The sequence below is a fragment of the Pseudophryne corroboree genome, chromosome 7, assembly GCF_028390025.1.
Source record: "Pseudophryne corroboree isolate aPseCor3 chromosome 7, aPseCor3.hap2, whole genome shotgun sequence".
NCBI classification, from domain to species: Eukaryota; Metazoa; Chordata; class Amphibia; order Anura; family Myobatrachidae; genus Pseudophryne; species Pseudophryne corroboree.
In genome coordinates this window covers 306805391-306831345 of record NC_086450.1, presented here as the reverse complement: position 1 = coordinate 306831345, position 25955 = coordinate 306805391, and the positions used below count along the sequence as shown (strand labels likewise).

Below are 25955 nucleotides of genomic sequence, written 5' to 3'. Positions count from 1 at the left end.
CCGGTGAAATAGCCCCAACTCTGGACAACATTTAAACAAACTGACATCATTGGATTTCAAGTTTCCAGTGTGAATAGATTTACTGAAGGTTTGAAACCCAGTGACATTGGTGTGCGTGTGCGTGTGTGTGTGTGTGTGTGTGTGTGTGTGTGTGTGTGTATGCGTTTAAAAGAAAAAATAATTTTAATTATCTGCCAACTAACAAGTTTTCTGATGCTGTGTATGGCTATATTTGTTTCGTTCCATTGTTAAGTTTACTTCTGTGTATTTCTTATTCCATTTCCTGCTTGTGATGCATTAATGCCCGCTATAGTACGATAAATTGTATGGGTAAAAGTGCAAAGACACTGGATTAATATGCATTGCTAAAATGTGGTTAAAGCAATATTAGGTTTTTACCTGTTTACCCAGTGCATATGTGAACAATATTGTAGCTACATTAAAATGGTACTGTCATTAATACTCCTGTAGTAGTTATATAAAACAAACGCCTACAACAGAGACAAATAAATACAAAATGGTGGATAGAAATATTATTGGGCTGGGTGTTTAGGATTCCAACGGACAAAGGTGGACTGGGATGGAAAACTATCTCAGGAAACCTCCTTAAGCAGCCCCAATTGTAGCAGGGTCTGCTAAGGGCAGGGCCTATCGAGGGGGCGGTATCTCCCTGAGCCACGGCCCTCCCCACATCCCCCACCACAGCCGCGACTCCACTCCCAACGCCATCACAAAGCTCCTCCCCAGTACAATTAGTGCCTTCAAACGTGCATGGACCAAGCGTTCACAGTCGCGCACATCATCCAACGGAACTTGGCTTCCAATGTAAGCAACCCAGTGTCTCTGCATGCAACCACCCCCAGCAACATGCTCCTATCATTACAACAACACACACCCACGCCATGCCACATCTGCGTCTGACCAGCTAACCCCCCGCAACTGCTCAGAAACTTCTCAGAACACGCCTCTCCTCGGGCGCATCTGAATCTGCATTGCACGAACATCACCAGGACGCACGAGCAGACAAATTACGCTGTACAAGTAAAAAAAAAAAAAAACAGAGCACTGCACAAGATACTGTAGTTGAGCATATGGACACATACATCCAACAGATGACACTTATTGAGAGAGCTGTGCAAACATTAGAAAATATAGTCTGTCCTAATTAAAGTATAATGTACTAAAGAGGCTATGGAGAGTCTCGGTGAGGATAGTGTGAGACATCAGATTAGGGGCTGTTGATTGTATGCTTTTGAGACTACAAATTCACATATTGCTCTGCATTTTGTAACCTGCCGACTGATCCCGGTAAGTATCCCAACCCTAACCATAACCGTCCCCTTCAGCAACTAACCCTAACGCTCCCCCTAGTGCCTAATACGAACCCTAACACTCCCCCTAGTGCCTAATACGAACCCTAACGCTCCCCCTAGTGCCTAATACGAACCCTAACACTCCCCCTAGTGCCTAATACGAACCCTAACACTCCCCCTAGTGCCTAATACGAACCCTAACACTCCCCCTAGTGCCTAATACGAACCCTAACAGTCCCCCTAGTGCCTAATACGAACCCTAACACTCCCCCTAGTGCCTAATACGAACCCTAACACTCCCCCTAGTGCCTAATACGAACCCTAACAGTCCCCCTAGTGCCTAATAAGAACCCTAACACTCCCCCTAGTGCCTAATACGAACCCTAACACTCCCCCTAGTGCCTAATACGAACCCTAACACTCCCCCTAGTGCCTAATACGAACCCTAACACTCCCCCTAGTGCCTAATACGAACCCTAACACTCCCCCTAGTGCCTAATACGAACCCTAACACTCCCCCTAGTGCCTAATACGAACCCTAACACTCCCCCTAGTGCCTAATACGAACCCTAACCCTAATGCTCAATGTTGAGATCTGCCGCCATTGTGACTGTCTGGATCTTGACTACATCCCATGGAGCCATCTCACAGCTTTCTGTGCCCTCCCGCTTTTTTCTGTAGACTCAAACCTTTTATTTATTTAATATTTTTTGTGATATAGGTGTGTGTATGTATATATACGTGTGTTTGTGTATGTATAGTGTGTGTGTGTGTATATATGTGTGTGTGTGTGTGTGTATGTATGTGTATATATATATATATATATATATATATATATATATATATATATATATATATATATATATAATGTGTTCACTCTAGGATTTTTTTAGGGCAGGGTGCTGATCACGGGGAGGGCACATTTTTCATTCGAGAGGGCACATTTTTAAGTTAGAAGGGCAAAATTAGGTACATACTATAATGCTTGGTGCTCCCATTCCTACAGGCGAAGGCATGGACAGTGCGCGCCGAAGGCGCGCAGCAAAAATTTAGGGGCGTTGTTTCATGGGGTAGGGACGTGACCACATAATAGTACCAAATCACATTATACCACACAATAGTGCCGCTTATACACATTGCACCAGGTAGAACACGTTATACACATTGCGCCAGATAGAGCACGTTATACACATTGCGCCAGGCAGAGCACGTTGTACACATTGCGCCAGGCAGAGCACGTTGTACACATTGCGCCAGGCAGAGCACGTTGTACACATTGCGCCAGGCAGAGCACGTTGTACACATTGCGCCAGGCAGAGCACATTGTACACATTGCGCCAGGCAGAGCACGTTGTACACATTGCGCCAGGCAGAGCACGTTGTACACATTGCGCCAGGCAGAGCACGTTGTACACATTGCGCCAGGCAGAGCACGTTGTATATATATTATATTGAGATTTTTTTTATTTAAAGTTTCTGATATGGCGCGGCATATTCCGTTGTGCTTTCCAATTGTAAACAGTGATAAGACAAACTGGGTAATAACCGACAGACATAGAGGTAGGAAGGCCCTGCTCGCAAGCTTACAATCTATAGGGAATTGGGAAGGATAGACACTATAGCATAGCGGCCCCACCAGATTGCAAAGACAGTCCTGATGGGATGTAATTAGATATGAATGCTTCTGAAGGTCATGTGGGCGGTTCAGGAATTTCAAGAGTACCAATGGAACTATGAATTGATCAGTGTAGCACAGGGAATGCTTAAACGTTTGGAGGCTAGAGGAGAGTCTTAACGTGCATTTACGGGCATTCCATAGGCATGAGAACAGTGTGTCATGGCACTCATCTGCACCATGTTCCATTGGGACAGGTGCTAGACATCCCTACCGCCTAACTAATCAGATTAGTAATAGTTTGTGTAGGAAATGTGTGGGGTTTGTATATGTGAATTGTTCCTGGCTTATTCTGTGGCCCCCAATTAGGAGTTTTTACACACGCATGCTGTCTGCCAGTCATATAACCAACACCATAGTCTTCACAGAATAGGAAATATCAGGAACCAAGAGCTTGCACCCGCCTCCATAATTGTTAGAGATGATTATTCTAAAGAAGTATATGATGTTCCTGCCCAGAATGTATGTGATCTGACTTTATTAGCTAGTCATTGTTTAGGTGGGTTTCATTCGGAATCAGAAATTCACTCGTATACTATGTTGCATTGCCTCTGGGCCACAGTCAATTAAGAAAAATATTTTTGAGACATGAGACTGAATAGTAGAACTTACTGAAGTTGAGCTTCCACCTTTTAATTACAGGAGAAGAGGATGACTAGAAAAGGGATCTATAGTTTTTTTTTTAATAATCCAGTGATTTAATCACAAAGTGTGGGTTTATAACAGCTTTTCGAGAATCCCACCACTACATGTATTTTTTCAGTTTTACTACAATCACCGTGGCAACCTTTGTTTATACTTGAAAGCCGTTAAATAGCAGAATAGAACATACTTGAGTGAATATTTGATGAAAAATACTTGACTCACACAATGAACTGATTTCTGCATTTTCTATCTTAAATGAAACCATTTTTTCTTGTATAAAGACAATTCTAATGGAACAGCTATTTAAAATGAACGTCAACTACTTCAGTGTAGTTTTTTGTTGGTAGTAATGTGTGATGCAGAGTGTGGACCTTCTGCATATAAATATAAATTGTCAACATGTAAGCGGTTACTAGACGGTAGATTTGATTCTAAATGATGACTAAAGCAAGGTCTAACTTATTTTTGTTCTATTTCTTTCAGATAAGGTGCAGAAATGTCATCTGATTCAACATCGCCTGTTAGTGGCCCCTCCAGCAATTCCCCAATATCTCCTCAATCTCCGCAATCACCAAAGACCCTCAATTTACCAGACACTCGTTATACTAGGGATCGTTCTCCATCCCCCATAAGAGGACACTTCATTCCCAGTCCTCTCCCAACTAGACGTACAAGAACATTTTCTGCGTGAGTAGTACTTTCACATTGTGGGGCTAATTCTGAGTTGGGAGTGAAGAAATAGAAAGAAAAAAAAGCCAAGTTACACTGCAAGGGATGCAAATGTATTTATTTTTTTGCATGCAGGGTAGATACTGGTTGCTTTGCATGTAGCCCACAAATGCTGGATTGCTTTAACACTGCAATTTAGATTCCATTTGGACACACCATTCAGATCTGAATCTGTGCACATTTTTAAAGCTCTAAAATATTATTTAATCTAACAATATAATAAACTGTATTTTTTTTATGCTATTATATATATATTATGTATGCGCCGCAGTCAGGAACATGTCTGTCTGCTGTGGTGGCATGTTGTTAACCCATGGCGCAATACATCTGGGAACTGTTAATGTGATCCCAGCCCTGGAAGCTCCTGCAGCTAGGCAGTGGGCACATAGCCGGTAGCTGCGCGGTGGTATGCTCTTGATAGCAGCAGGAGCTGGGAGTCCAGCCTGCGCATAGGCTTGTGCAATCACCATTCTAATCCATCTGGCCAAGGATTGCTTATTTGCAGGCCAGCCACGTTTGTGAAAACCAAAAAATACAAAAAGGGTATCTGACCTCCTAATAGAGGCAGTCCTCTCCACGTAAATACGGAGAGCCCGTACCACATCCAAAGACCGCTCTTTGGAGGACAAACCAGAAGAGATAAAAGACGGAACCACAATCTCTTGGTTAAGATGGAAAGATGTCACCACTTTAGGTAGATAACCAGGGCGAGTTCTAAGAACTGCCCGGTCACTGTGAAAAATCAGAAAGGGTGGACGACAGGACAAAGCGCCTAAGTCCGACACCCTCCTGGCAGACGCCATAGCCAGTAGGAACAGGACCTTGACCGTGAGCCATTTCAGGTCCACTGACTGAAGAGGTTCAAGTGGAGACTCTTGCAGGGCATTTAGGACAACAGACAGATACCAAGGAGCCACAGGAGGAACATAGGGAGGTTGAATCCGTAAAAAACCCTGAGTGAAAGTATGAATGTCAGAAGTAGACGCAATTTTTCTCTGAAACCACACCAACAAGGCAGAGAGATAAACCTTGAGGGAGGCCAGATGAAGGCTTAAATCCAGGCTTCGTTGCAGAAAAGTCAGAAGTCTGGCAGTACTGAATTTGTATACATCGTAATTCCTAACAGCACACCAGGTGAAGTAAGAATTCCAGACCCTATAATAAATCCGCGCAGATGCCGGTTTGCGGGCTTCAGCATAGTTTGGATAACCGCCTCGGAGAATCCTTTGGCTCTCAGGAGTGAAGCTTCAAGAGCCACGCCGTCAAAGCCAGTCTGGCCACGTCCGGGTAGACACAAGGGCCCTTAATGAGGTGGTTTGGGCATTGAGGAAGTAGAAGAGGACGCTCTGTCGATAGACCCTGCAGGTCTGAGAACCAATGGCGTCTTGGCCACGCTGGAGCGACTAGAAGTAGAATTCCTCCTTCTTGTTTGAACTTCCACAGTACCCTGGGCAGGAGTGACACTGGAGGGCACACGTATGGCAGCCGAAAGTTCCATGGAATTGCTAGTGCGTCCATGAACACTGCTTGAGGATCCCTGGTTCTTGATCCGAAGACTGGAACTTTGCATTGAGAAGCCATCAGGTCTACATCTGGTAGGCCCCACTTGTCCACTAGGAATTGAAAGACTTCCTGATGAAGACTCCACTCTCTGACATGCACGTCCTGATGACTGAGGAAATCCGCTTCCCAGTTGAGGACTCCCGGAATGAACACTGCCGATATTGCTGGCAGATGACGTTCCGCCCAATGCTACCATTTACACAGGGGTTTTCCCAAGTAGGCCCATAAATGCTTCCCGATACTTGGGTGGAGGCACATGGTAGCCCATATACCCCTGGGATTAAAGGGGGTATTATAATATAAATATTTTAGATTGTCTGAACCTTCTACCCACCCCTAAAAATAAACAAAAACATTTATGCTAAATGGTAACTTCTCTATCATAGCCTTAGCATTTTTTCTTTTCTTTTTTAAATCTACTTACATATTCTTATTAATATTCATTCTTTTTATACAGCACTGTACGGGCCTCTGAAGGACCTGTCTACAAGGGCGTCTGCAAATGCTTCTCCCGCTCTAAAGGACATGGCTTCATAATACCTGAAGGTGGAGGACCTGATATCTTTCTACATATATCCGAGTAAGTGCTGGTACATTACAGGAATAACTGTGACTAGGATCATCTCTGCTCATCCATGTTATTACAAAATCCAGACACAGGAAATGGTGTCTCACACATTGTTATACAGTCAGTGTCTATATGGTCTGAGTGACGACAGACACATTTTTTCCCCCCATTTACTATTTTAGGGTTAAAATGTGATTAGGGAGACCCACTTTGCCGATGGAAATACATATGGCTGACGTGCCCACCCATGTCTGTATTCTTCTTCCCACCTTTCTATGAGCACCATAAGAATTTGTATGTAACACAGTAACAAAGTATCTAAGGTTGAAAAAAGACAAATTTCTCTTACGTCATAGAGGGTGCTGGGGTCCACTTTAGTACCATGGGGTATAGACGGGTCCACTAGGAGCCATTGGCACTTTAAGAGTTTGAGAGTGTGGGCTGGCACCTCCCTCTATACCCCTCCTACCAGACTCAGTTTAGAAAATGTTCCCGGAGGAGCCGGTCACAGCTAGGGGAGCTCTACAGAGCTTCTTTAGTAAAAGTTTATTTTTAGAGTTTATTATTTTACAGGGAGGCTGCTGGCAACAGCCTCCCTGCTTCGAGGGACTAAGGGGGTGAGTAGTGTCAGCCCTGCGGGGTCTGAGCCACTATCTCCGCTGACAGGACACTGAGCTCCTGAGGGGATCGAACGTTCCCCACCACTGGATCGCTCACCCCGGCAGCATGCCGCAGCCCCCTTACAGAGCCAGAAGATCAGTGGCGAGTCAGTCACCGGCCCCCTAGCAAGCGGGGAGCCGGTGTGAAGATGGCGGCAACAGGGTATGGAGCGCAGTACTAACTGCGCTCCGGGGCTCAGCGGTACATAGTGCGGCGCTGTGAGGGGGCGCACTGAGCCAGCGCCTACACCCTACACTGACCTCTCAGCCTGTCAGGGTCCCAGGATCGCTGCCAGCACAATTCCTCAGGCCAGTATAATCTCCAGAAGAGCAGGAAGACAGCGCCATTTAGCTATGTCTAGGGACTTTGTGTCATGTGCTGCAGAGGATATGTCCTCTCAGGATGATCTCATTCCATGTAATCAGGATTGCACTGTTTTAGCGCAGATACCAGCAAGAGAGCCTGGATGGTTATCCTCTATCAAATCTATGATTTCTCAGATTTCTACTAGGTTTGCACAGAATGAATCTGCAACTCGGGTTTTACAGAACTCTATGGCAGTTTGGTCCGGTTCTGTTACCTCAGGGCCCCCCTCTGTAGGTTCCCACAAACGTGCTCTTGCCCAGATTATGCAAGATGACACGGATACCGATTCTGACACGGCAGACTGTGATGGGGATGTGCTCAGGGGGGCCGCATCTCTTGCTAAAGGGGTGCAGTTGATGATAGAGGCTGTTAGAGATGTGTTGAATATTGCTGATACAGCACCTGAGCAGGTTGAGGAGGCTTACTTCACTGACCATAAGAAAGCCTCGCTAACCTTCCCTGCGTCCAAAGAATTAAATGCTATTTTTGAAAAAGCATGGGAAAACCCAGAGAAAAAATTCAAGGTACCTAGAAGGGTTCTGGTTGCTTTCCCCTTCCCTGAGGAGGATAGAAAAAAATGGGAAAACCCACCCATAGTGTATTCAGACTCTTAAAAAAGGTGGTTTTACCTGTCCCAGGATCTACCGCCTTAAAAGAGCCGGCTGATCGCAAAATTGATACTACGCTCAAATCCATATACACGGCTTCAGGGGCGATACTACGTTCTACTATTGCCTGTGCATGGATTTCCAAAGCTATAGTAAAGTAGTCAGGCACGTTACATGAGGATTTGGATACTATGGATAAAAGTGACATTGAATTGGTTTTACGTAACATTCAGGATTCTGCAGGATTTATGGTGGAAACCATGAAAGACCTGGGTTCAATTGCTGCAGGAATATCTTCCATGTCCGTCTCAGCTCGTCGAGGACTGTGGCTGCGCCAGTGGTCTGCCAACGCGGAATCCAGGAGAGGTGTGGAGACCCTACCCTACAAAGGTCAGGCTCTCTTTGGGGAAGCGTTGGATGCGTGGATCTCCACGGCTACAGCGGGTAAGTCTCCTTTTCTTCCCTCAGCTGCACCTGCTACGAAGAAACCCTTTTCTTCAGCTGCATCACAGTCCTTTCGGGTTGCTAAAACAAGAAAGGCCAAACCATCCAACACCTTCTTTAGAGGAGGTCGACCAAATTCCAAGAAACCTGCTGCTGCGGGCTCCCAGGAACAGAAGCCTCCTTCAGGTATGCCAAAGTCCTCAGCATGAGGGTGGACCGCGCGGCCTGGAGGTAGGATCGGTGGGGGCGAGACTCAGACATTTCAGTCACGTCTGGGTGTCGTCCGGCCTGGATCCCTGGGTACAAGATATTGTCTCCCAGGGGTACTGGCTGGAATTTCAAGATCTTCCTCCTCACCGGTTCTTCAAATCAGGCTTGCCAGCTTTGCCGGCAGACAGGGCTACCCTACAGGGAGCCATCCAGAAGTAGGTGGAGGCACAGGTTATTCAACCATTTCCTCCCCAGATGCAAAACAAGGGTTACTATTCGAACCTTTTTGTGGTACCGAAACCGGATGGTTCGGTCAGGCCCATTCTGAACTTAAATTCACTAAACCCCTTTCTGAGGGAGTTCAAGTTCAAAATGGAGTCTCTAAGGGCGGTGATATCAGGCCTGGAGGAGGGGGAATTCCTGGTATCCCTGGGTATCAAGGATTCGTACCTCCGCATTCCGATTTGGCTGCCGCATTAAGCTCATCTCCGATTCGCACTGTTGGACTGTCGTTTTCAATTCCAGGCCCTGCCATACGGCCTCTCCACAGCACCGAGGGTTTTCACCAAGGTGATGGCAGAAATGATGGTTCTCCTCCGCAGACAGGGGGTGAACATAATTCCATATCTGGACGATCTGCTGATAAAGGCATCATCCAAGGAGAAGCTGTTACAGTCCATAGCTCTCACGACCCAGCTTCTCAGGTAACATGGTTGGATCCTGAATCTTCCAAAATCACATTTGGAACCAAACAGGAGGTTGTCATTTCTGGGAATGATCCTCGACACGAAAGTGCAGAGGGTGTTTCTTCGAGAGAAAAACCGTTGGTGATGCAAACAATGGTCTGGGATGTCCTAAAGCCAGCCCGGGTGTTGGTTCATCAGTGCATTCGCCTTCTGGGGAAGATGGTGGCCTCTTATGAGGCTCTGCAGTATGGGAGATTTCATGCTCGGTCCTTCCAACTGGATCTCCTGGACAAATGGCCGTTCGCTTATCAAGACTTACGGTGGCTACGTTTGACGGCATGGAGGTTGAACGCCAGATATTCGCTCGGAAGAGCATTCCGAACAAGGTTATTCCTACCCTGATACAGGCTAGGAAAGGAGTAACGTCAAAGCATTACCATCGCATTTGGAAAAAATGTGTCTTGGTGTGAATCCAAGAAGTTTATGGGCCTGAGATTAGGTTCCGTAAAGGTCCAGATTTCGGCCCTATCCATTTTCTTCCAGAAACAGTTGGCTGCCCTCCCTGAGTTTCAGACCTTTTTGAAGGGAGTTCTGCACATCCAGCCTCCCTTTGTGCCAACTACGGCGCCCTGGGATCTTAACGTGGTGTTGCAGTTCCTCCAGTCGGACTGGTTTAAGCCTCTACAGGAGGTTGAGGTCAAGTTTCTCACGTGAAAGGCTGTCACTTTGTTAGCCTTGGCTTCTGCTAGACGTGTGCCGGAGTTGGGGGCTTTGTCATGTAAAAGCCCATACTTAATCTTCCATGAAGATAGAGCTGAGCTCCGGACGCGTCAGCAGTTCCTTCCGAAGGTTGTGCCGGCATTTCATATCAACCAACCTATTGTGGTGCCAGTTGCTACTGACTCCTCAGTTTCATCAAAGTCCTTGGATGTTGTAAGGGCTCTGAAAATCTATGTGAAGAGGACTGCTCGTCACAGAAAATCGTATTCCGTTTCTTCTGTATGACCCCAAGAAACTTGGGTGTCTTGCTTCTATGCAGACTATCTCTCGCTGGATCAGGTTCACTATGCAGCATGCGTATTCTACAGCAGGATTGCGGTGTCCTACGTCTGTTAAGGCCCACTCTACTCGTAAGGTGGGTTCTTCCTGGGTGGCTGCCCGGGGTGTCGGGGTGTCTCAGCGTTACAGCTTTGCCGAGCGTCTACTTGGTCGGGGTCGAACATGTTTGCAAAGTTCTACAATGTTCGATACTTTGGCATCTGAGGGCCTCAAGTTTGTTTAATCAGTTCTGCAGGAGCCTCCGCGCTCTCCCTCCCGTTCTGGGAGCTTTGGTACATCCCCATGGTACTAATGTGGACCCCAGTATCCTCTAGGATGTAAGAGAAAATAGGATTTTAATTTACCTACTGGTAAATCCTTTTCTCGTAGTCCGTAGAGGATGCTGGGCGCCCGCCCAGCGCTTTGTGATCCTGCAGTGGTTACTTAGTTCAGTACTGCTTAGTTCTTGGTTAAGTACTGTTTTGTTACTTGGTAAGTAATATTGTTCAGCCGTTGCTGATGTTTCAAGCTGGTTAGCTTGGTTTGCCTTGTGTGTGAGCTGGTGTGAATCTCGCCATTATCTGTGTATAATCCTTCTCTCAAAGATGTCCGTCTCCTCGGGCACAGTTTCTAGACTGAGTCTGGTATGAGGGGCATAGAGGGAGGAGCCAGCCCACACTCTCAAACTCTTAAAGTGCCAATGGCTCCTAGTGGACCCGTCTATACCCCATGGTACTAATGTGGACCCCAGCATCCTCTGCGGACTACGAGAAAAGGATTTACTGGTAGGTAATTAAAATCCTATTTCTCTTACGTCCTAGAGGATGCTGGGGAATCCAAAAGGACCATGGGGTATAGATTGGATCCGCAGGAGCTTGGGCACACTGAAAAGACTTTAACTGGGTGTGAACTGGCTCCTCCCTCTATGCCCCTCCTCCAGACCTCAGTTAGACTTTGTGCCCAGGACTGACTGGACACTCACTAGGGGAGCTCTCCTGAGTTTTTCTGGAAAAGACTTTGTTAGGTTTTTTATTTTCAGGGAGACCTGCTGGCTACAGGCTCCCTGCAGCGTGGGAGTGAGGGGAGAGAAGCAGGACCTACTACTTCTTAGTTTAAGGGCTCTGCTTCTCGGATACTGGACACCATTCGCTCCAGAGGGTTCGATCACTTGGTGCGCCTAGTTGCTTGTTCCCGGAGCCACGCCGTCACCCCCCTCACAGAAGCCAGAAGAAAGAAGTCGGTGTGTATGCAGAAGACTCCAGTAACGAGGTACAGCGCAGCGGTAGCACTGCGCTCCATGCTCCCACACACTTCACCAACGGCACTCGCAGGGTGCAGGGGGGGGGGGGGGGGGAGCGCCCTGGGCAGCATGTTACTGGGTCTGGGAGCTGGCAAAAGGCAGTTCGGTGCCTCTGCACCGTTTTTCAACCCCCGCCGGCATTTTCTTAATTTCAAATTTAACGGGCTGAAGCGCGCCGGGAAGGGGCGGGGCTTAGTCGCACAGCTCGTCAGCGCCATTTTCTCTCCTCCACGCCGCTGCAGAGAACGCTGGCCCGGGACCTCCAAGCTCCTCTAAAAGCTCCTCTAAAAGTAACAGGGAGCTGATGGGGGGGGGTACAGTCTGAGTCTGAGGCCGTGTCGGCATGTCTGAGGCTGAGTATTATTCCCTCGGGGGAGCAGATGCGGGTCTGGAGTTGGCCCTGTCGGCGCAGCCGACACTTGATTTACTTACAATGTTAGGTACGCTTAATACAAATGTGGCCTCTTTGTCTAAAAGGTTGGATAAATCGGAGTCTCAGACTCTGGTATGGAGGAAATCCATGGAGGATGTTTTGTCTCAGGTGCAGACCCCATCAGGGTCGCAAAAGCGGCCTTTTACTCAGTTGGTAGATACGGATACCGACACGGATTCTGATTCCGTTGTCGATTTCACTGAGGCTGCTTTACATCCACGGTTAGTTAAGAGTATTCAGTACATGATTGTGGCTATAAAGGATTTTACATATTTCTGACGAACCTGCGGTGCAGGAAACCAGGATTTGCTTGTTCAAAGGGAAAAAACCTGAGGTGAAGTTTCCCCCCCTCTCATGAAATGAATACTCTTTGCGAAAAGGCTTGGGAGTCGCCGGATAAGAGGTGGCAGATTCCCAAGAGATTTTACATGGCGTATCCTTTCCCCTCTGAGGACAGGGAAAAATTGGAGTCGTCTCCGAATGTCGACAAGGCTCTATCCCGGTTGTCTAAGAAGGTGGCGCTTCCGTCCCCTGACACGGCAGCTCTCAAGGATCCAGCGGATCGCAAGCTGGAGACGTCTCTGTAGTCCATTTTCGCTAATACGGGTGCATTGCTCAGACCTGCTGTGGCGTCGGTATGGGTGAGTAGTGCCATTGCTAAATGGGCTGAGAATTTAGCAGCTGATATGGATACGCTTGATAAAGATAATGTTCTTTTAACTCTTGGTTATATCAAGGACGCTGCAGATTACCTGAAGGAATGCGGCGAGGGATGTAGGTCTCTTGGGATCAAGAGCCAATGCCATGGCGATCTTGGCCAGGAGAGCGCTGTGGATTCATCAATGGAATGCTTATGCCGACTCCAAGAGAGCTATGGAAGCTCTCCCCTTCAAAGGTAATGTCTTGTTTGGTGACGGCTTGGCTGATCTGGTGTCTACCGCGACGGCGGGTAAGTCATCTTTTCTTCCTTATGTTCCCAGACAACAGAAAAAGACTACACATCAGCAGATGCAGTCCTTTCGTCCCAATAAATACAAGCGTGGAAAAGGTTCGTCCTTCCTCGCTTCAAAGGGTAGAGCAAGGGGAAGAAAGTCGCCTGCAGTATCAGGCGCCCAGGACCAAAAGTCCTCCCCTGCCTCTACCAAGTCCACCGCATGACGCTGGAGCTTCCCTGGGGGAGTCCGGACCGGTGGGGGGCCGTCTGCGGATCTTCAGTCAGGTCTGGGTTTAATCAGGCCTGGATCCTTGGGTCCTAGATATAGTATCTCAGGGATACAAGCTGGAGTTTCAGGAGGTGCCCCCTCACCGGTTCTTCATTTCGGTTCCGGTATGAATGGTCGACCATGTTATGGTCGACAGTCATTAGGTCGACCACTATTGGTCGACATTGACATGGTCGACATGGACACATGTTCGGCACATGAAAATGGTCGACACATGAAAAGGTCGACATGAGTTTTTTAACTTTTTTGGTGTCGTTTTTTGCGTAAAGTGACTGGGAACCCCAATTAGTGCACCGCGTCCCCTCGCATGGCTCGCTTCGCTCGCCATGCTTCGGGCATGGTGCCTTCGCTCCACTACCGCTTCGCTCGGCACAGATTACCGTTCCAATCGTAGTCCACGTGGATCGTAAAGTATGGAAAAGTTCCCCAAAAGAAAAAAAAAGTAAAAAAACTTATGTCGACCTTTTCACGTGTCGACCTTTTCACGTGTCGACCTTTTCATGTGTCGACCTTTCATGTGTCGACCATTTTCATGTATCGACCATGTGTCCATGTCGATCATGTCAATGTCGACCAATAGTGGTCGACCTAATGACTGTCGACCATAACATGGTCGACCATGTGAACGGATACCCTTCATTTCGGCCTAACCAGTGTCTCTTCTGGACAGGGAGGTGGTGAAGGCAGCAATACAAAAGTTGTGTCAACAGAGGGTCATTGTTCCCGTTCCCCCGTCCCAACGGGGGGAGGGTTTCTGCTCGAGCCTCTTTGTGGTACCGAAACCGGACGGTTCGGTCAGACCGATTCTGAACCTAAAGTCCCTCAATCCATACTTGAAGGTTTTCAAGTTCAAGATGGAATCTCTTCGAGCGGTGATTGCCAGCCTAGAAGGGGGGACTTTATGGCGTCAGACGACATAAAGGATGCCTACTTACACGTCCCGATATATCCTCCGCATCAAGCTTTTCCTAAGGTTTGCGGTACAGGATTCTCATTACCAATTTCAGACGTTGCCGTTTGGGCTTTCCACGGCCCCGAGGATTTTCACCAAAGTCATGGCAGAAATGATGGTTCTCCTTTGCATGCAAGGGGTTACCATTATCCCGTACTTGGACGATCTCCTGATAAAGGCGAGGTCCAGGGAACGGTTGCTAAGAAATGTGGATTTGTCTGTGTCCGTTCTGCGACAACACGGTTGGCTGCTAAATTTGCCAAAGTCTCAGTTGATTCCGACCACTCGGTTGCCCTTTCTGGGCATGATTCTGGACACGGGCTCACGGAAGGTGATTCTTCCGGAAGACAAAGCTCTGGAACTCCAGACGATGGTCAGGGAGCTTCTGAGGCCAAAAAGTGTCGGTTCATCAATGTACTCGGGTTCTGGGGAAGATGGTTGCGGCGTACGAAGCCATTCCGTTTGGCAGGTTTCATGCCCGGGAGTTTCAGTGGGATCTGCTGAGCAAGTGGTCCGGGTCTCACCTGCACATGCACCGGAAGATAAGTCTATCTCCCAGGGCCAGGTTTTCTCTCCTGTGGTGGCTACAAAGTTCTCACCTCCTAGGAGGGCGCCGATTCGGTATCCTGGATTGGGTCCTGTTGACAACAGATGCAAGTCTCCGAGGCTGGGGCGCAGTCACCCAGGGAAGAAATTTCCAGGGGAAATGGTCGCTCCAGGAATCCTGTCTCCACATAAATGTTCTCGAGTTAAGAGCCATTTACAACGGCCTGCTACAAGCAAGAAGCCTTCAGGGTCGGCCTGTCCTGATACAATCAGACAACATAACTGCGGTGGCGCATATAAACCGTCAAGGCGGAACAAGGAGCAGGGCGGCTATGGCGGAGGCCACAAGAATCCCTCGCTGGGCGGAACAGCATGTGAGCGCCCTGTCAGCAGTCTTCCTTCCAGGAGTGGACAACTGGGAAGCAGACTTCCTCAGCAGACACGATCTCCATCCAGGAGAGTGGGCTCTTCATCAAGAGGTATTTGCAGAACTGACGAAGCGTTGGGGAACTCCGCTGATCGACATGATGGCGTCTCGCCTCAACAAGAAGCTTCCGAGGTATTGTTCCAGGTCAAGGGACCCCCAAGCCAGTGCAGTGGACGCCCTGGTAACTCCGTGGGTCTTTCAGTCGGTGTACGTGTTCCCTCCGCTTCCTCTCATTCCAAAGGTACTGGGAATCATTAGACGAGCAAGAGTGCAAACAATTCTTGTCGTTCCAGAATGGCCAAGAAGGGCCTGGTATCCAGATCTTCAGGAATTACTTGTGGAAGATCCTTGGCCACTCCCTCTAAGAGAGGACCTGTTATTGCAGGGACCATGCGTGTTTCCAGACTTACCGCGGCTGCGTTTGACGGCATGGAAGTTGAGCGCCAAATCTTAGCTCGGAAAGGTATTCCCGGGGAGGTCATTCCCACTCTCCTTAAGGCGAGGAAGGAAGTTACGACAAAACATTATCACCGTATTTGAAGAAAGTATGTTTCGTGGTGTGAGACTAAAGCTGCTCCTGCGGAAGAATTTCACTTGGGTCGGTTTCTCCATTTTTTTGCAGGCAGGCGTCGATGCCGGCCTGAAATTGGGTTCCATCAAGGTGCAGATTTCGGCTTTATCTATCTTCTTTTAGAAGGAATTGGCTGTTCTCCCTGAGGTTCAGACTTTTGTGAAGGGAGTGATGCATATCCATCCTCCGTTTGTGCCCCCGGTGGCATCATGGGATCTTGACGTGGTCTTACAGTTTCTTATGTCTTCCTGGTTTGAACCTTTGCGTAAGGTTGAGTTAAAGTTTCTCACTTGGAAGGTGGTCATGCTGTTGGCTCTGGCATCTGCCAGGCGGGTGTCTGAGTTGGCGGCCTTGTCACACAAGAGTCCGTACTTGATCTTCCATTCGGATAGGGCGGAATTGAGGACTCGTCAACAATTTCTTCCGAAGGTGGTTTCTTCATTTCACATTAACCAACCTATTGTGGTACCTGTGGCTACAGATGCTGTGGCAGTTCCAAAGTCTCTTGATGTTTTGAGAGCTTTGAAGATCTACGTCGCCAGAACGGCGGTGGCCAGGAAAACAGAGGCGCTGTTTGTCCTGTATGCTTCCAACAAGATTGGTCATCCTGCTTCGAAGCAGACTATTGCACGCTGGATTTGTAGTACGATTCAGCAGGCTCATTCTTCGGCTTGGCTACCGGTGCCGAAATCAGTGAAGGCCCATTCTACCAGGAAGGTGGGCTCATCTTGGGCGGCTGCCCAAGGGGTCTCGGCACTTCAGCTTTGCCGAGCAGCTATGTGGTCGGGTTCAAACACCTTTGCTAAGTTTTACAAGTTTGATACCCTGGCTGAGAAGCACCTCATGTTTGCTCAATCGGTGCTGCAGAGTCGTCCGCACTCTCCCGCCCGTGTTGGAGCTTTGGTATAGACATCATGGTCCTTTTGGAGTCCCCAGCATCCTCTAGGCCGTAAGAGAAAATAGGATTTTAGTACCTACCGGTAAATCCTTTTCTCCTAGTCCATAGAGGATGCTGGGCACCCATCCCAGTGCGGGCGGTTTCTTGCAGTGTGTTCTTATTAGTTGCATTGGTTTACACACAGGTTGTGTATTTGTTGTTTCAGCTTGTTGCTGCAGTTAAATTCATACTTTTATCTGGTTTACTGTTACTCCGGTTGTACGGTATGTTGTGGTGTGGGCTGGTATGTTCTAGCCCTTAGTTTGAACTAAAATCTTTTCCTCTAAATGTCCGTCTTTCCTGGGCACAGTTCCTATAACTGAGGTCTGGAGGAGGGGCATAGAGGGAGGAGCCAGTTCACACCCAGTTAAAGTCTTTTCAGTGTGCCCAAGCTCCTGCGGATCCCATCTATACCCCATGGTCCTTTTGGAGTCCCCAGCATCCTCTACGGACTAGGAGAAAAGGATTTACCGGTAGGTACTAAAATCCTATTATTGTCCATCAGGTTCAACCTATTTGTGGTCTCCTATGCAGGAGTATTTTGGTCTAAATTTTGTCTGATGCTGATGTGAGCCGTTGTATTATATTCCTCTTTTTATATTAACTATATCGCGTGACTACACACCATAACCCTGGATATCCTTATCCATTAGGAATTTATCTAACCCATTCTTAAAGGTGTTGACTGAGTCCGCCATTACAACTCCCTCAGGCAGGGAATTCCAAACACGTATTGTCCTTACTGTGAAAAAAACCTTTACACCGCATTGTGCGGAATCTCCTCTAACCTAAGAGAGTGTCCACGAGTCCTCTGTGCTGATCTTACCAAAAACAGGTCCCGTGCAAGCTCTGTGTATTGTCCCCTTATATATTTGTAGACGTTGATCTTGGTCTACTCTTTTCCAATGAAAACATGCCTAGCCTTGCGAGCCTTTCCTCGTATTCCAGCTTCTCCATGCCCTTATGTAGTTTGGTCGCCCTCCTCTGAACCTTTTCTAGCTCCAGGATATGCCTTTTGTAGTATGGTGCCCAAAATTGTACACAGTATTCAAGATGTTGCCTCACTAGTGATTTATATAATGGGAGTATAATACTCTCGTCCCTAGCATCAATTCCCCGTTTTATGCATGCTAATATTTTATTAGCCTTCTTTGCTGCAATCCTACTTTGGGTTCTGCTGCTTAGTTTGCTATCTATGTGAACACCTAAGTCCTTTTCCAGTACAGAATCCCCTAATGTTACCCCATTTAGTATGTAGGTGTTATTTTTGTTCTTGCTACCACAGTGCATTACCTTACACTTGTCTGTATTTAAGTGCATTCTCCATTTCGCTGCCCATGCTTCTAATTTAACTAAGTCGTTATGAAGAGACTCGGCATCCCCCTCCGTATTTATAACTTTACAAAATTTGGTATCATCTGCAAAAATTGACACCATACTCTTTAGACCTTCTGTTAGGTCGTTAATGAAAATGTTGAACAATAGTAGTCCAAGTACAGACCCTTGTGGCACACCACTTAGCACTTCAGTCCAATTTGAAAATGATGCATTAACCACAACGCGCTGTTCCCTATTATCTAACCAATTTTTGACCCAAGTGCATATTGTGCTCCCTAGCGCTATTTCTTGTAGCTTATAGATAAGTCGCATGTGTGGTACAGTGTCAGAAGCTTTGGCAAAGTCTAAAAAGATTACATCCACCTCCTTACCCTGATCAAGGTTCGCACTTACTGTTTCATAAAAGCCAAGTAAGTTGGTTTGACATGATCTGTCCTTAACAAATCCATGTTGATTCCTTTTAATGACCTTATTGACTTCAAGGAACTTCTGAATACTATCCCTTAAAATACCTTCCAATACTTTCCCCACTATAGATGTATGACTAACTGGTCTACAATTACCCGGTTCAGCTTTACTTCCCTTTTTGAATATTGGCACAACTTCCGCTATACGACAGTATTTGCGAACCATACCTGATATAACTGAATCTTTTAAAGATCAAAAATAGCGGTCTTGCAAGTTCAGAGTGAAGCTCCATTAGAACCCTCTTGTACTCTTATACCCCTTTCACACCGCACAAATAACCCGGTATTGACCCGGCATATTGCCTGGTCGATGCTGTGCAGTGTGAAATGGGGAATAGTCTAATTCCCGGGTCGCCTGACCCGGCAATTTAACCTGGGAATAAATTTGTGTTATTCCCAGGTTGAATACATATTGTGTGGGTCAGGAAGCCCGCTGTTAGGGTCCAATGCCAGGTCCCTCCCGTGAGGACCCGTTTTCAATTCCCGGGTGGGACCTGGCATTGGCAACGTGAAAGAGGTATTATTTATTCAGATTTGTAATTGTTCCAATTCGATGATGATGATGAATAGTAATCTAAAGGATCTGGTCAGGATCCAGACAGTCAAAATACCGACACTACTTGGAATTTGGAATGCCAGCACCGATATCCAGACATTGATTACTAGGTTTTGCCAGGGCTGCAGAGAGGTAAGCCGCGGTGGGTAGAGGGTACGGTTAGGCTGCGGGGAGGGAGGGTATAAATACCTACCCGACCCCTATAGGGAATCTCTACTTTGGGATGCCAGTGACGCTCATATGACCGCTGGCATCCCATCAGTCGGACTATTGTATATGTATCCCTAATCTAATAACTTTGGCCTTGCTGACCACAAACTCCTGCTATAAGATGGAAAACACCACTGTTAATCATGTATTCAAAGGCCATTCCATTTGTCCCTTACAGTGGATATTCATGAAGTATTTTTAAAGCTGTTATTTTCAGATTGTTTTAAGGGCAGTAACCATTTGTGATTTGATAATTTATTATTTATTTATTAAGTTCTTTATGTGCATTACACAGTGTTTTTAAACAACAATGTAATTTAGTATAAAATGTAAAATAACTGCATGTATAAAAAAGCAATAATTTTGTAGAAAAGTATGGTAGTAGAGGTTGAGCATCTCTAATCCAAAAATCTAAACTCCGGAACTTGTTGACTGAGAAAGTGACCCCTTTGCTTTCTGATGGTTCAGTGTACACAAACTTTGTTTAATGCACAAAATTACCTCCAAGATATGTTTTATATGGTGTATGTGAAACATAAAATTAATTTTGTGTTTAGACTTGGGCCCCATCCCAAGATATCTCATTATTATGTCTAAAAAAATCTTTTATAGTCCTTGCTTTGTGCACTGGGACACAGTCATTTTGTAATAGAAAACGGCCCTCCCCAGACTGTTGTCACAAAGTTGGAGTCATGCCATTGTCCAAAATGTCTTGGTATGCTGAAGCATTGAGATTGCCTTTCACTGTAGATAAGGGGTATTGTCCAACCCCTGAAAAACAGGCCCATACCATTATCCCCCATCCGCCAAACTTTACAATTGGCATAATGCAGTCAGACAGGTAAAGTACTCCCGGCATCCGTCAAACCCAGACTTGCCCATCTGACTGCCATGATTCGTAACTCCACAGAACACGTTTCTGATAAATGGCTGTGATTTGATTGGAATTCTGCCATCGATTTAGCCATTTATCAAGGTGCTTTCAGTGGTGTTTCATACCAGACACATTTAGGTGTTTATATTAAAATATTTGATCCGTTCTTCCGGAGCATGAGGCAGTGTCTTGCAGTTGCCATGTCAACACATCAGCGCATAGCACTGAGGATAATCTCGGCGTGCGGCAGTGCACCTTGTCGCTCTGGGAGTTGTGGTGTTCTTCCACAGGGGTTATAAAGTAAGCTTGTTTTCATGTTACTCACAGCAGCCTGAGAACAGGTCCTGCTTCACCCAGAAACATTGCATGCCAATGGGCTGTTTGATTGACGTAATACCGCTTTATTAAAACCTGAAGTGCCGCCAAAACTCTGACCTATCATGGCATGTACTCCACAAGACCTCTGAAGGTGTCCAATAGTGTCTGGCGCCAAAACGTTAGCAGCAGATCCTTTAAGTCCCATATTTTGTGAGGTGGGGCCTCCAGGGCTCAGACTTTGTTTTCCCGCACATCTCATAGATGCTCGATCAGATAGAGATCTGCATGTTCCCCAAACCATTCCTGAACAATTCTGGCAGTGTGGCAGGGCACATTATCTTGCTAAAAGAATCCACTGCCATCAGGTAATACCATGCCGAGAAGAGGTGTACTTTATCTGCAACAATGTTTAGGTATGTGTCAAAGAAACATCCACATGAATGCCAGGTTCAAAGGTTCCCCCGCAGAGTATTACTCTTACCATAACCCTCTTGTCCGGTTCCCAATGTTTCCTTTCTTGGACCTCTTTTGGTAGGTACTAACCACTGCATACTGGAACACCCCACGTAACCTTCCGTTTTGGAGATGCTTTGACTCAGTCTACTCATTGCACATTGGCCCTTTTCAAAGTCACTCAGATCTTTGCGCTTGGCCATTTGCCCCTCTGAATGTTCACTTGTTGCCTAATATATCACAGTCATTGAGAGGTATCATTGTAACAAGATAATCAATGCTATTTGCTTAACATGCAAGTGGTTTTAATGTTATGGCTGATCGGTGTATACAACTATTATATCTAAATCTATCCCAATTCAATTTGCTTTCTTGCCTAATCACTCTTAGAATAGCAAAAATACAGTGTGTCTGTCTATTCACATGTAGCAATTAATCTGCTTTATTGCTTATTTTGAAAATGTATTTTGTAATACAAAGTCTGTCCTCATGGAACCATAACGGCGCATGTTTTCCAGATCATCTAGCTGGAGCACTGGTGTGTTAATATACTATCTCACAATAGGTCTACAGGTGTTACTATTTACTGAGGATAGCTTGATGAAACACCGTTACGGTTCCATGAGGTCCGAGTTTGAGAAACACTGTTGTAAAAGAATCTTGTCAGTGGAGGCAAAACATTTAGAAATTAATTCTTCACACAAAATACCATTTATTTCTGTCTTTTCACTTCAACAGTATTGAAGGAGAGTATGTTCCTGTAGAAGGAGATGAAGTCACTTACAAAATTTGCACCATTCCACCCAAAAATGAGAAACATCAAGCTGTAGAAGTTGTAATCACTCATTTGGCTCCAGGTTCAAAGCACGAGACGTGGTCTGGTCGTATCATCACATCATAAATACATAACTGCATCTACTTCTATTTACACATTTTGGCTTGTGCGTTCATGGTTGTAATAGAATTTAATAAAATCTTTTTAAGGTTTCAACAAAAATGAATTTTCAAGTAACCATGAGAATAGTGTTATAATCCAGTAGGTAATCACATTTTTTTTTTGGCATCTAATACACTGATTCCCATGGTTTTATACAGAATATCAGGGCTACATCTTAATTGGCAATTGTGGTGCCCGACTGCAAAAATATTAGTCTAGAATTTGCCACTAAGATTTTGAATTACACCAGTTTGGCTTTAAATCTCTTTTCGTATAGTGTATTTCTATGTAACATTGTTATGCATACCTATATAACCCATAATGGGAGAAAAGAGGGAACTGCAGCTGAGAACCATATTAATGGCACATACATCTTGTGCATTAAAAATGTTTATCTGATTCTATATACTGTACTACAAAAGTGATATTCTGTTCTCATTTAGACCTGTCTTTCAGATGTTTATTTGAATATTGCTAATAAAGTTTAAATAGTTACACCATCCTTTGTCTTTAATACTTTGTATTGTGTGGGTTTTTCTGCTCTCTGACGGAAAGAAATAGTTTGACACATGGTAACCAACTGACTGATTATAAATAAACTTACACTTTATTGTAAAAGTAATACTTAACTTTTGTCTAAAGGTGCATACACACGGTGAGATTCGGGCTAACCCCGATTCTCACTGTGCGATAGGGACTAGGTCGGTATCGCAAGCATATAATGACTGTGCTTGCGATACTGGTTTTGTCCGATTTTTGGCTAAGTGTCAATATTGACTACGAGATAGTCAAAATTGACTTGCCTGCACAGTCTATCTAGGCTTGCGATACCGACCGCGCATCGGGATCGCAAGGTGACTTTCACCTTGCGATCTACACTAACTTTCCTTACGATTTTGACCTTGTGTGCACACACCATAAGACTAGTTATCAGACAACACTGGTTTCTATTTCGTCCTAGAGGATGTTGGGGACACCAAAAGAACCATGGGGTATAGACGGGATCTGCAGGAGACATGGGCACTTTAAGACTTTCAAAGGGGCGTGACCTGGCTCCTCCCTCTATATCCCTCCCCAGACTCAGTTTAGAAAATGTGCCCTGCGAGACCGAGGCACTTGGGGGAACTCTACTGAGTTTCTCTGAAAAGACTTATGTTAGGTTTTTTATTTTCAGGGAGGTCTGCTGGCTACAGCCTCCCTGCTTCTTGGGACTGAGGGGAAAGCAGTCTAGACCCACTTCTAATGAGTTTCAGGGCTCTGCTGCTGCTGACAGGATGCCTCCGCACCTGAGGGGAGATGAACGCCGGGTACTCTCGGATGCTCGCTCCCACAGTCTGCCGTCACCCCCTTTCAGAGCCAGAAGTCAGAAGACAGGTGAGTATGTAGAAGAAAAGAAGGCTTCTCTTCACTAAGACGGCATTACAGAGGTACCGCACAGCGAGTGCACCGTGCACGCCGGGCTCCCATACAGTACACACCGCTGGGGGGGGGCGCCCTGGGGAGCCTGTTTACCTCAGAAAAGCTGGCTAGTGGGACTAAAAGTGCCTAGGCACAGTCCAACACCCCCGAAAGGATAAATAAATGTATTTCTCTGACGTCCTAGTGGATGCTGGGGACTCCGTCAGGACCATGGGGATTAGCGGCTCCGCAGGAGACAGGGCACAAAAATAAAGCTTTAGGATCAGGTGGTGTGCACTGGCTCCTCCCCCTATGACCCTCCTCCAAGCCTCAGTTAGGTTTTTGTGCCCGTCCGAGCAGGGTGCAATCTAGGTGGCTCTCCTAAAGAGCTGCTTAGAAAAAGTTTTTAGGTTTTTTTATTTTCAGTGAGTCCTGCTGGCAACTGGCTCACTGCATCGAGGGACTTAGGGGAGAAGAAGTGAACTCACCTGCGTGCAGGATGGATTGGCTTCTTAGGCTACTGGACACCATTAGCTCCAGAGGGATCGAACACAGGCCCAGCCATGGAGTCCGGAGCCGCGCCGCCGACCCCCCTTGCAGATGCCGAAGATTGAAGAGGTCCAGAAACAGGCGGCAGAAGACTTTTCAGTCTTCATGAGGTAGCGCACAGCACTGCAGCTGTGCGCCATTGTTGTCAGCACACTTCACACAGCGGTCACTGAGGGTGCAGGGCGCTGGGGGGGGCGCCCTGGGCAGCAATGTATAATACCTTTCTTATGGCTAAAAATACATCACATATAGTCCTTGAGGCTATATGGATGTATTTAACCCCTGCCAGATCTCACAAACTCCGGGAGAAGAGCCCGCCGAAATAGGGGGCGGGGCTTATTCTCCTCAGCACACAGCGCCATTTTCCTGCTCAGCTCCGCTGTGAGGAAGGCTCCCAGGACTCTCCCCTGCACTGCACTACAGAAACAGGGTAAAACAGAGAGGGGGGGCACTTTTTTTGGCGATATTACTATATTTAAGCTGCTATAAGGATACAACACTTATATAGGGTTGTTCCCATATATATTATAGCGCTTGGGTGTGTGCTGGCAAACTCTCCCTCTGTCTCCCCAAAGGGCTAGTGGGGTCCTGTCTTCAATAGAGCATTCCCTGTGTGTCTGCTGTGTGTCGGTACGTGTGTGTCGACATGTATGAGGACGATGTTGGTGTGGAGGCAGAGCAATTGCCGGTAATGGTGATGTCACCCCCCAGGGAGTCGACACCGGAATGGATGGCTTTGTTTATGGAATTACGTGATAATGTCAGCACATTACAAAAATCAGTTGACGACATGAGACGGCCGGCAAACCAGTTAGTACCTGCCCAGGCGTCTCAGACACCGTCAGGGGCTGTAAAACGCCCTTTACCTCAGTCGGTCGACACAGACCCAGACACGGACACTGAATCTAGTGTCGACGGTGAAGAAACAAACGTATTTTCCAGTAGGGCCACACGTTATATGATCACGGCAATGAAGGAGGCTTTACATATCTCTGATACTGCAAGTACCACAAAAAGGGGTATTATGTGGGGTGTGAAAAAACTACCTGTAGTTTTTCCTGAATCAGAGGAATTGAATGATGTATGTGATGAAGCGTGGGTTAACCCAGATAGAAAAGTGCTAATTTCAAAAAAGTTATTGGCATTATACCCTTTCCCGCCAGAGGTTAGGGCGCGCTGGGAAACACCCCCTAGGGTGGATAAGGCGCTCACACGCTTATCGAAACAAGTGGCGTTACCGTCTCCTGATACGGCCGCCCTCAAGGATCCAGCTGATAGGAGGCTGGAAACTACCCTAAAAAGTATATACACACATACTGGTGTTATACTGCGACCAGCCATCGCCTCAGCCTGGATGTGCAGTGCTGGGGTGGTCTGGTCGGATTCCCTGACTGAAAATATTGATACCCTGGATAGGGACAGTATTTTATTGACTTTAGAGCAATTAAAGGATGCTTTTCTTTATATGCGAGATGCTCAGTGGGATATTTGCACTCTGGCATCGAGAGTAAGTGCGATGTCCATATCTGCCAGAAGAAGTTTATGGACGCGACAGTGGTCAGGTGATGCGGATTCCAAACGGCATATGGAAGTATTGCCGTATAAAGGGGAGGAATTATTTGGCGTGGGTCTATCGGATCTGGTGGCCACGGCAACTGCCGGGAAATCCACCTTTTTACCTCAGACCCCCTCCCAACAGAAAAAGACACCGTCTTTTCAGCCGCAGTCCTTTCGGTCCTATAAGAACAAGCGGGCAAAAGGACAGTCATATCTGCCCCGAGGCAGAGGAAAGGGTAAGAGAGGGCAGCAAGCAGCTCCTTCCCAGGAACAGAAGCCCTCCCCGGGTTCTGCAAAGCCCTCAGCATGACGCTGGGGCTTTACAAGCGGACTCAGGAGCGGTGGGGGGTCGACTCAAGAATTTCAGCGCGCAGTGGGCTTGCTCACAGGTGGACCCCTGGATC

The 25955-nt window shown here is 46.7% G+C and overlaps 1 protein-coding gene across 3 annotated transcripts in view; it reads left to right on the top strand.

Annotated features, from left to right (window-relative positions):
- The window catches only part of CARHSP1 (calcium regulated heat stable protein 1), a 117417-nt gene extending 94868 nt beyond the window's left edge, over positions 1 to 22549 (top strand). For all 3 annotated transcript variants that reach the window (XM_063932362.1, XM_063932364.1, XM_063932363.1), the window contains exons 2-4: positions 4117 to 4320; positions 6383 to 6505; positions 21849 to 22549. In XM_063932362.1, the coding sequence (XP_063788432.1) occupies positions 4130 to 4320; positions 6383 to 6505; positions 21849 to 22011 (477 nt within the window). In that variant the 5' untranslated portion in view covers positions 4117 to 4129 and the 3' untranslated portion in view covers positions 22012 to 22549. The remainder of the gene's footprint in view (positions 1 to 4116; positions 4321 to 6382; positions 6506 to 21848) is intronic.
- Positions 22550 to 25955: the final 3406 nt, after the last annotated feature.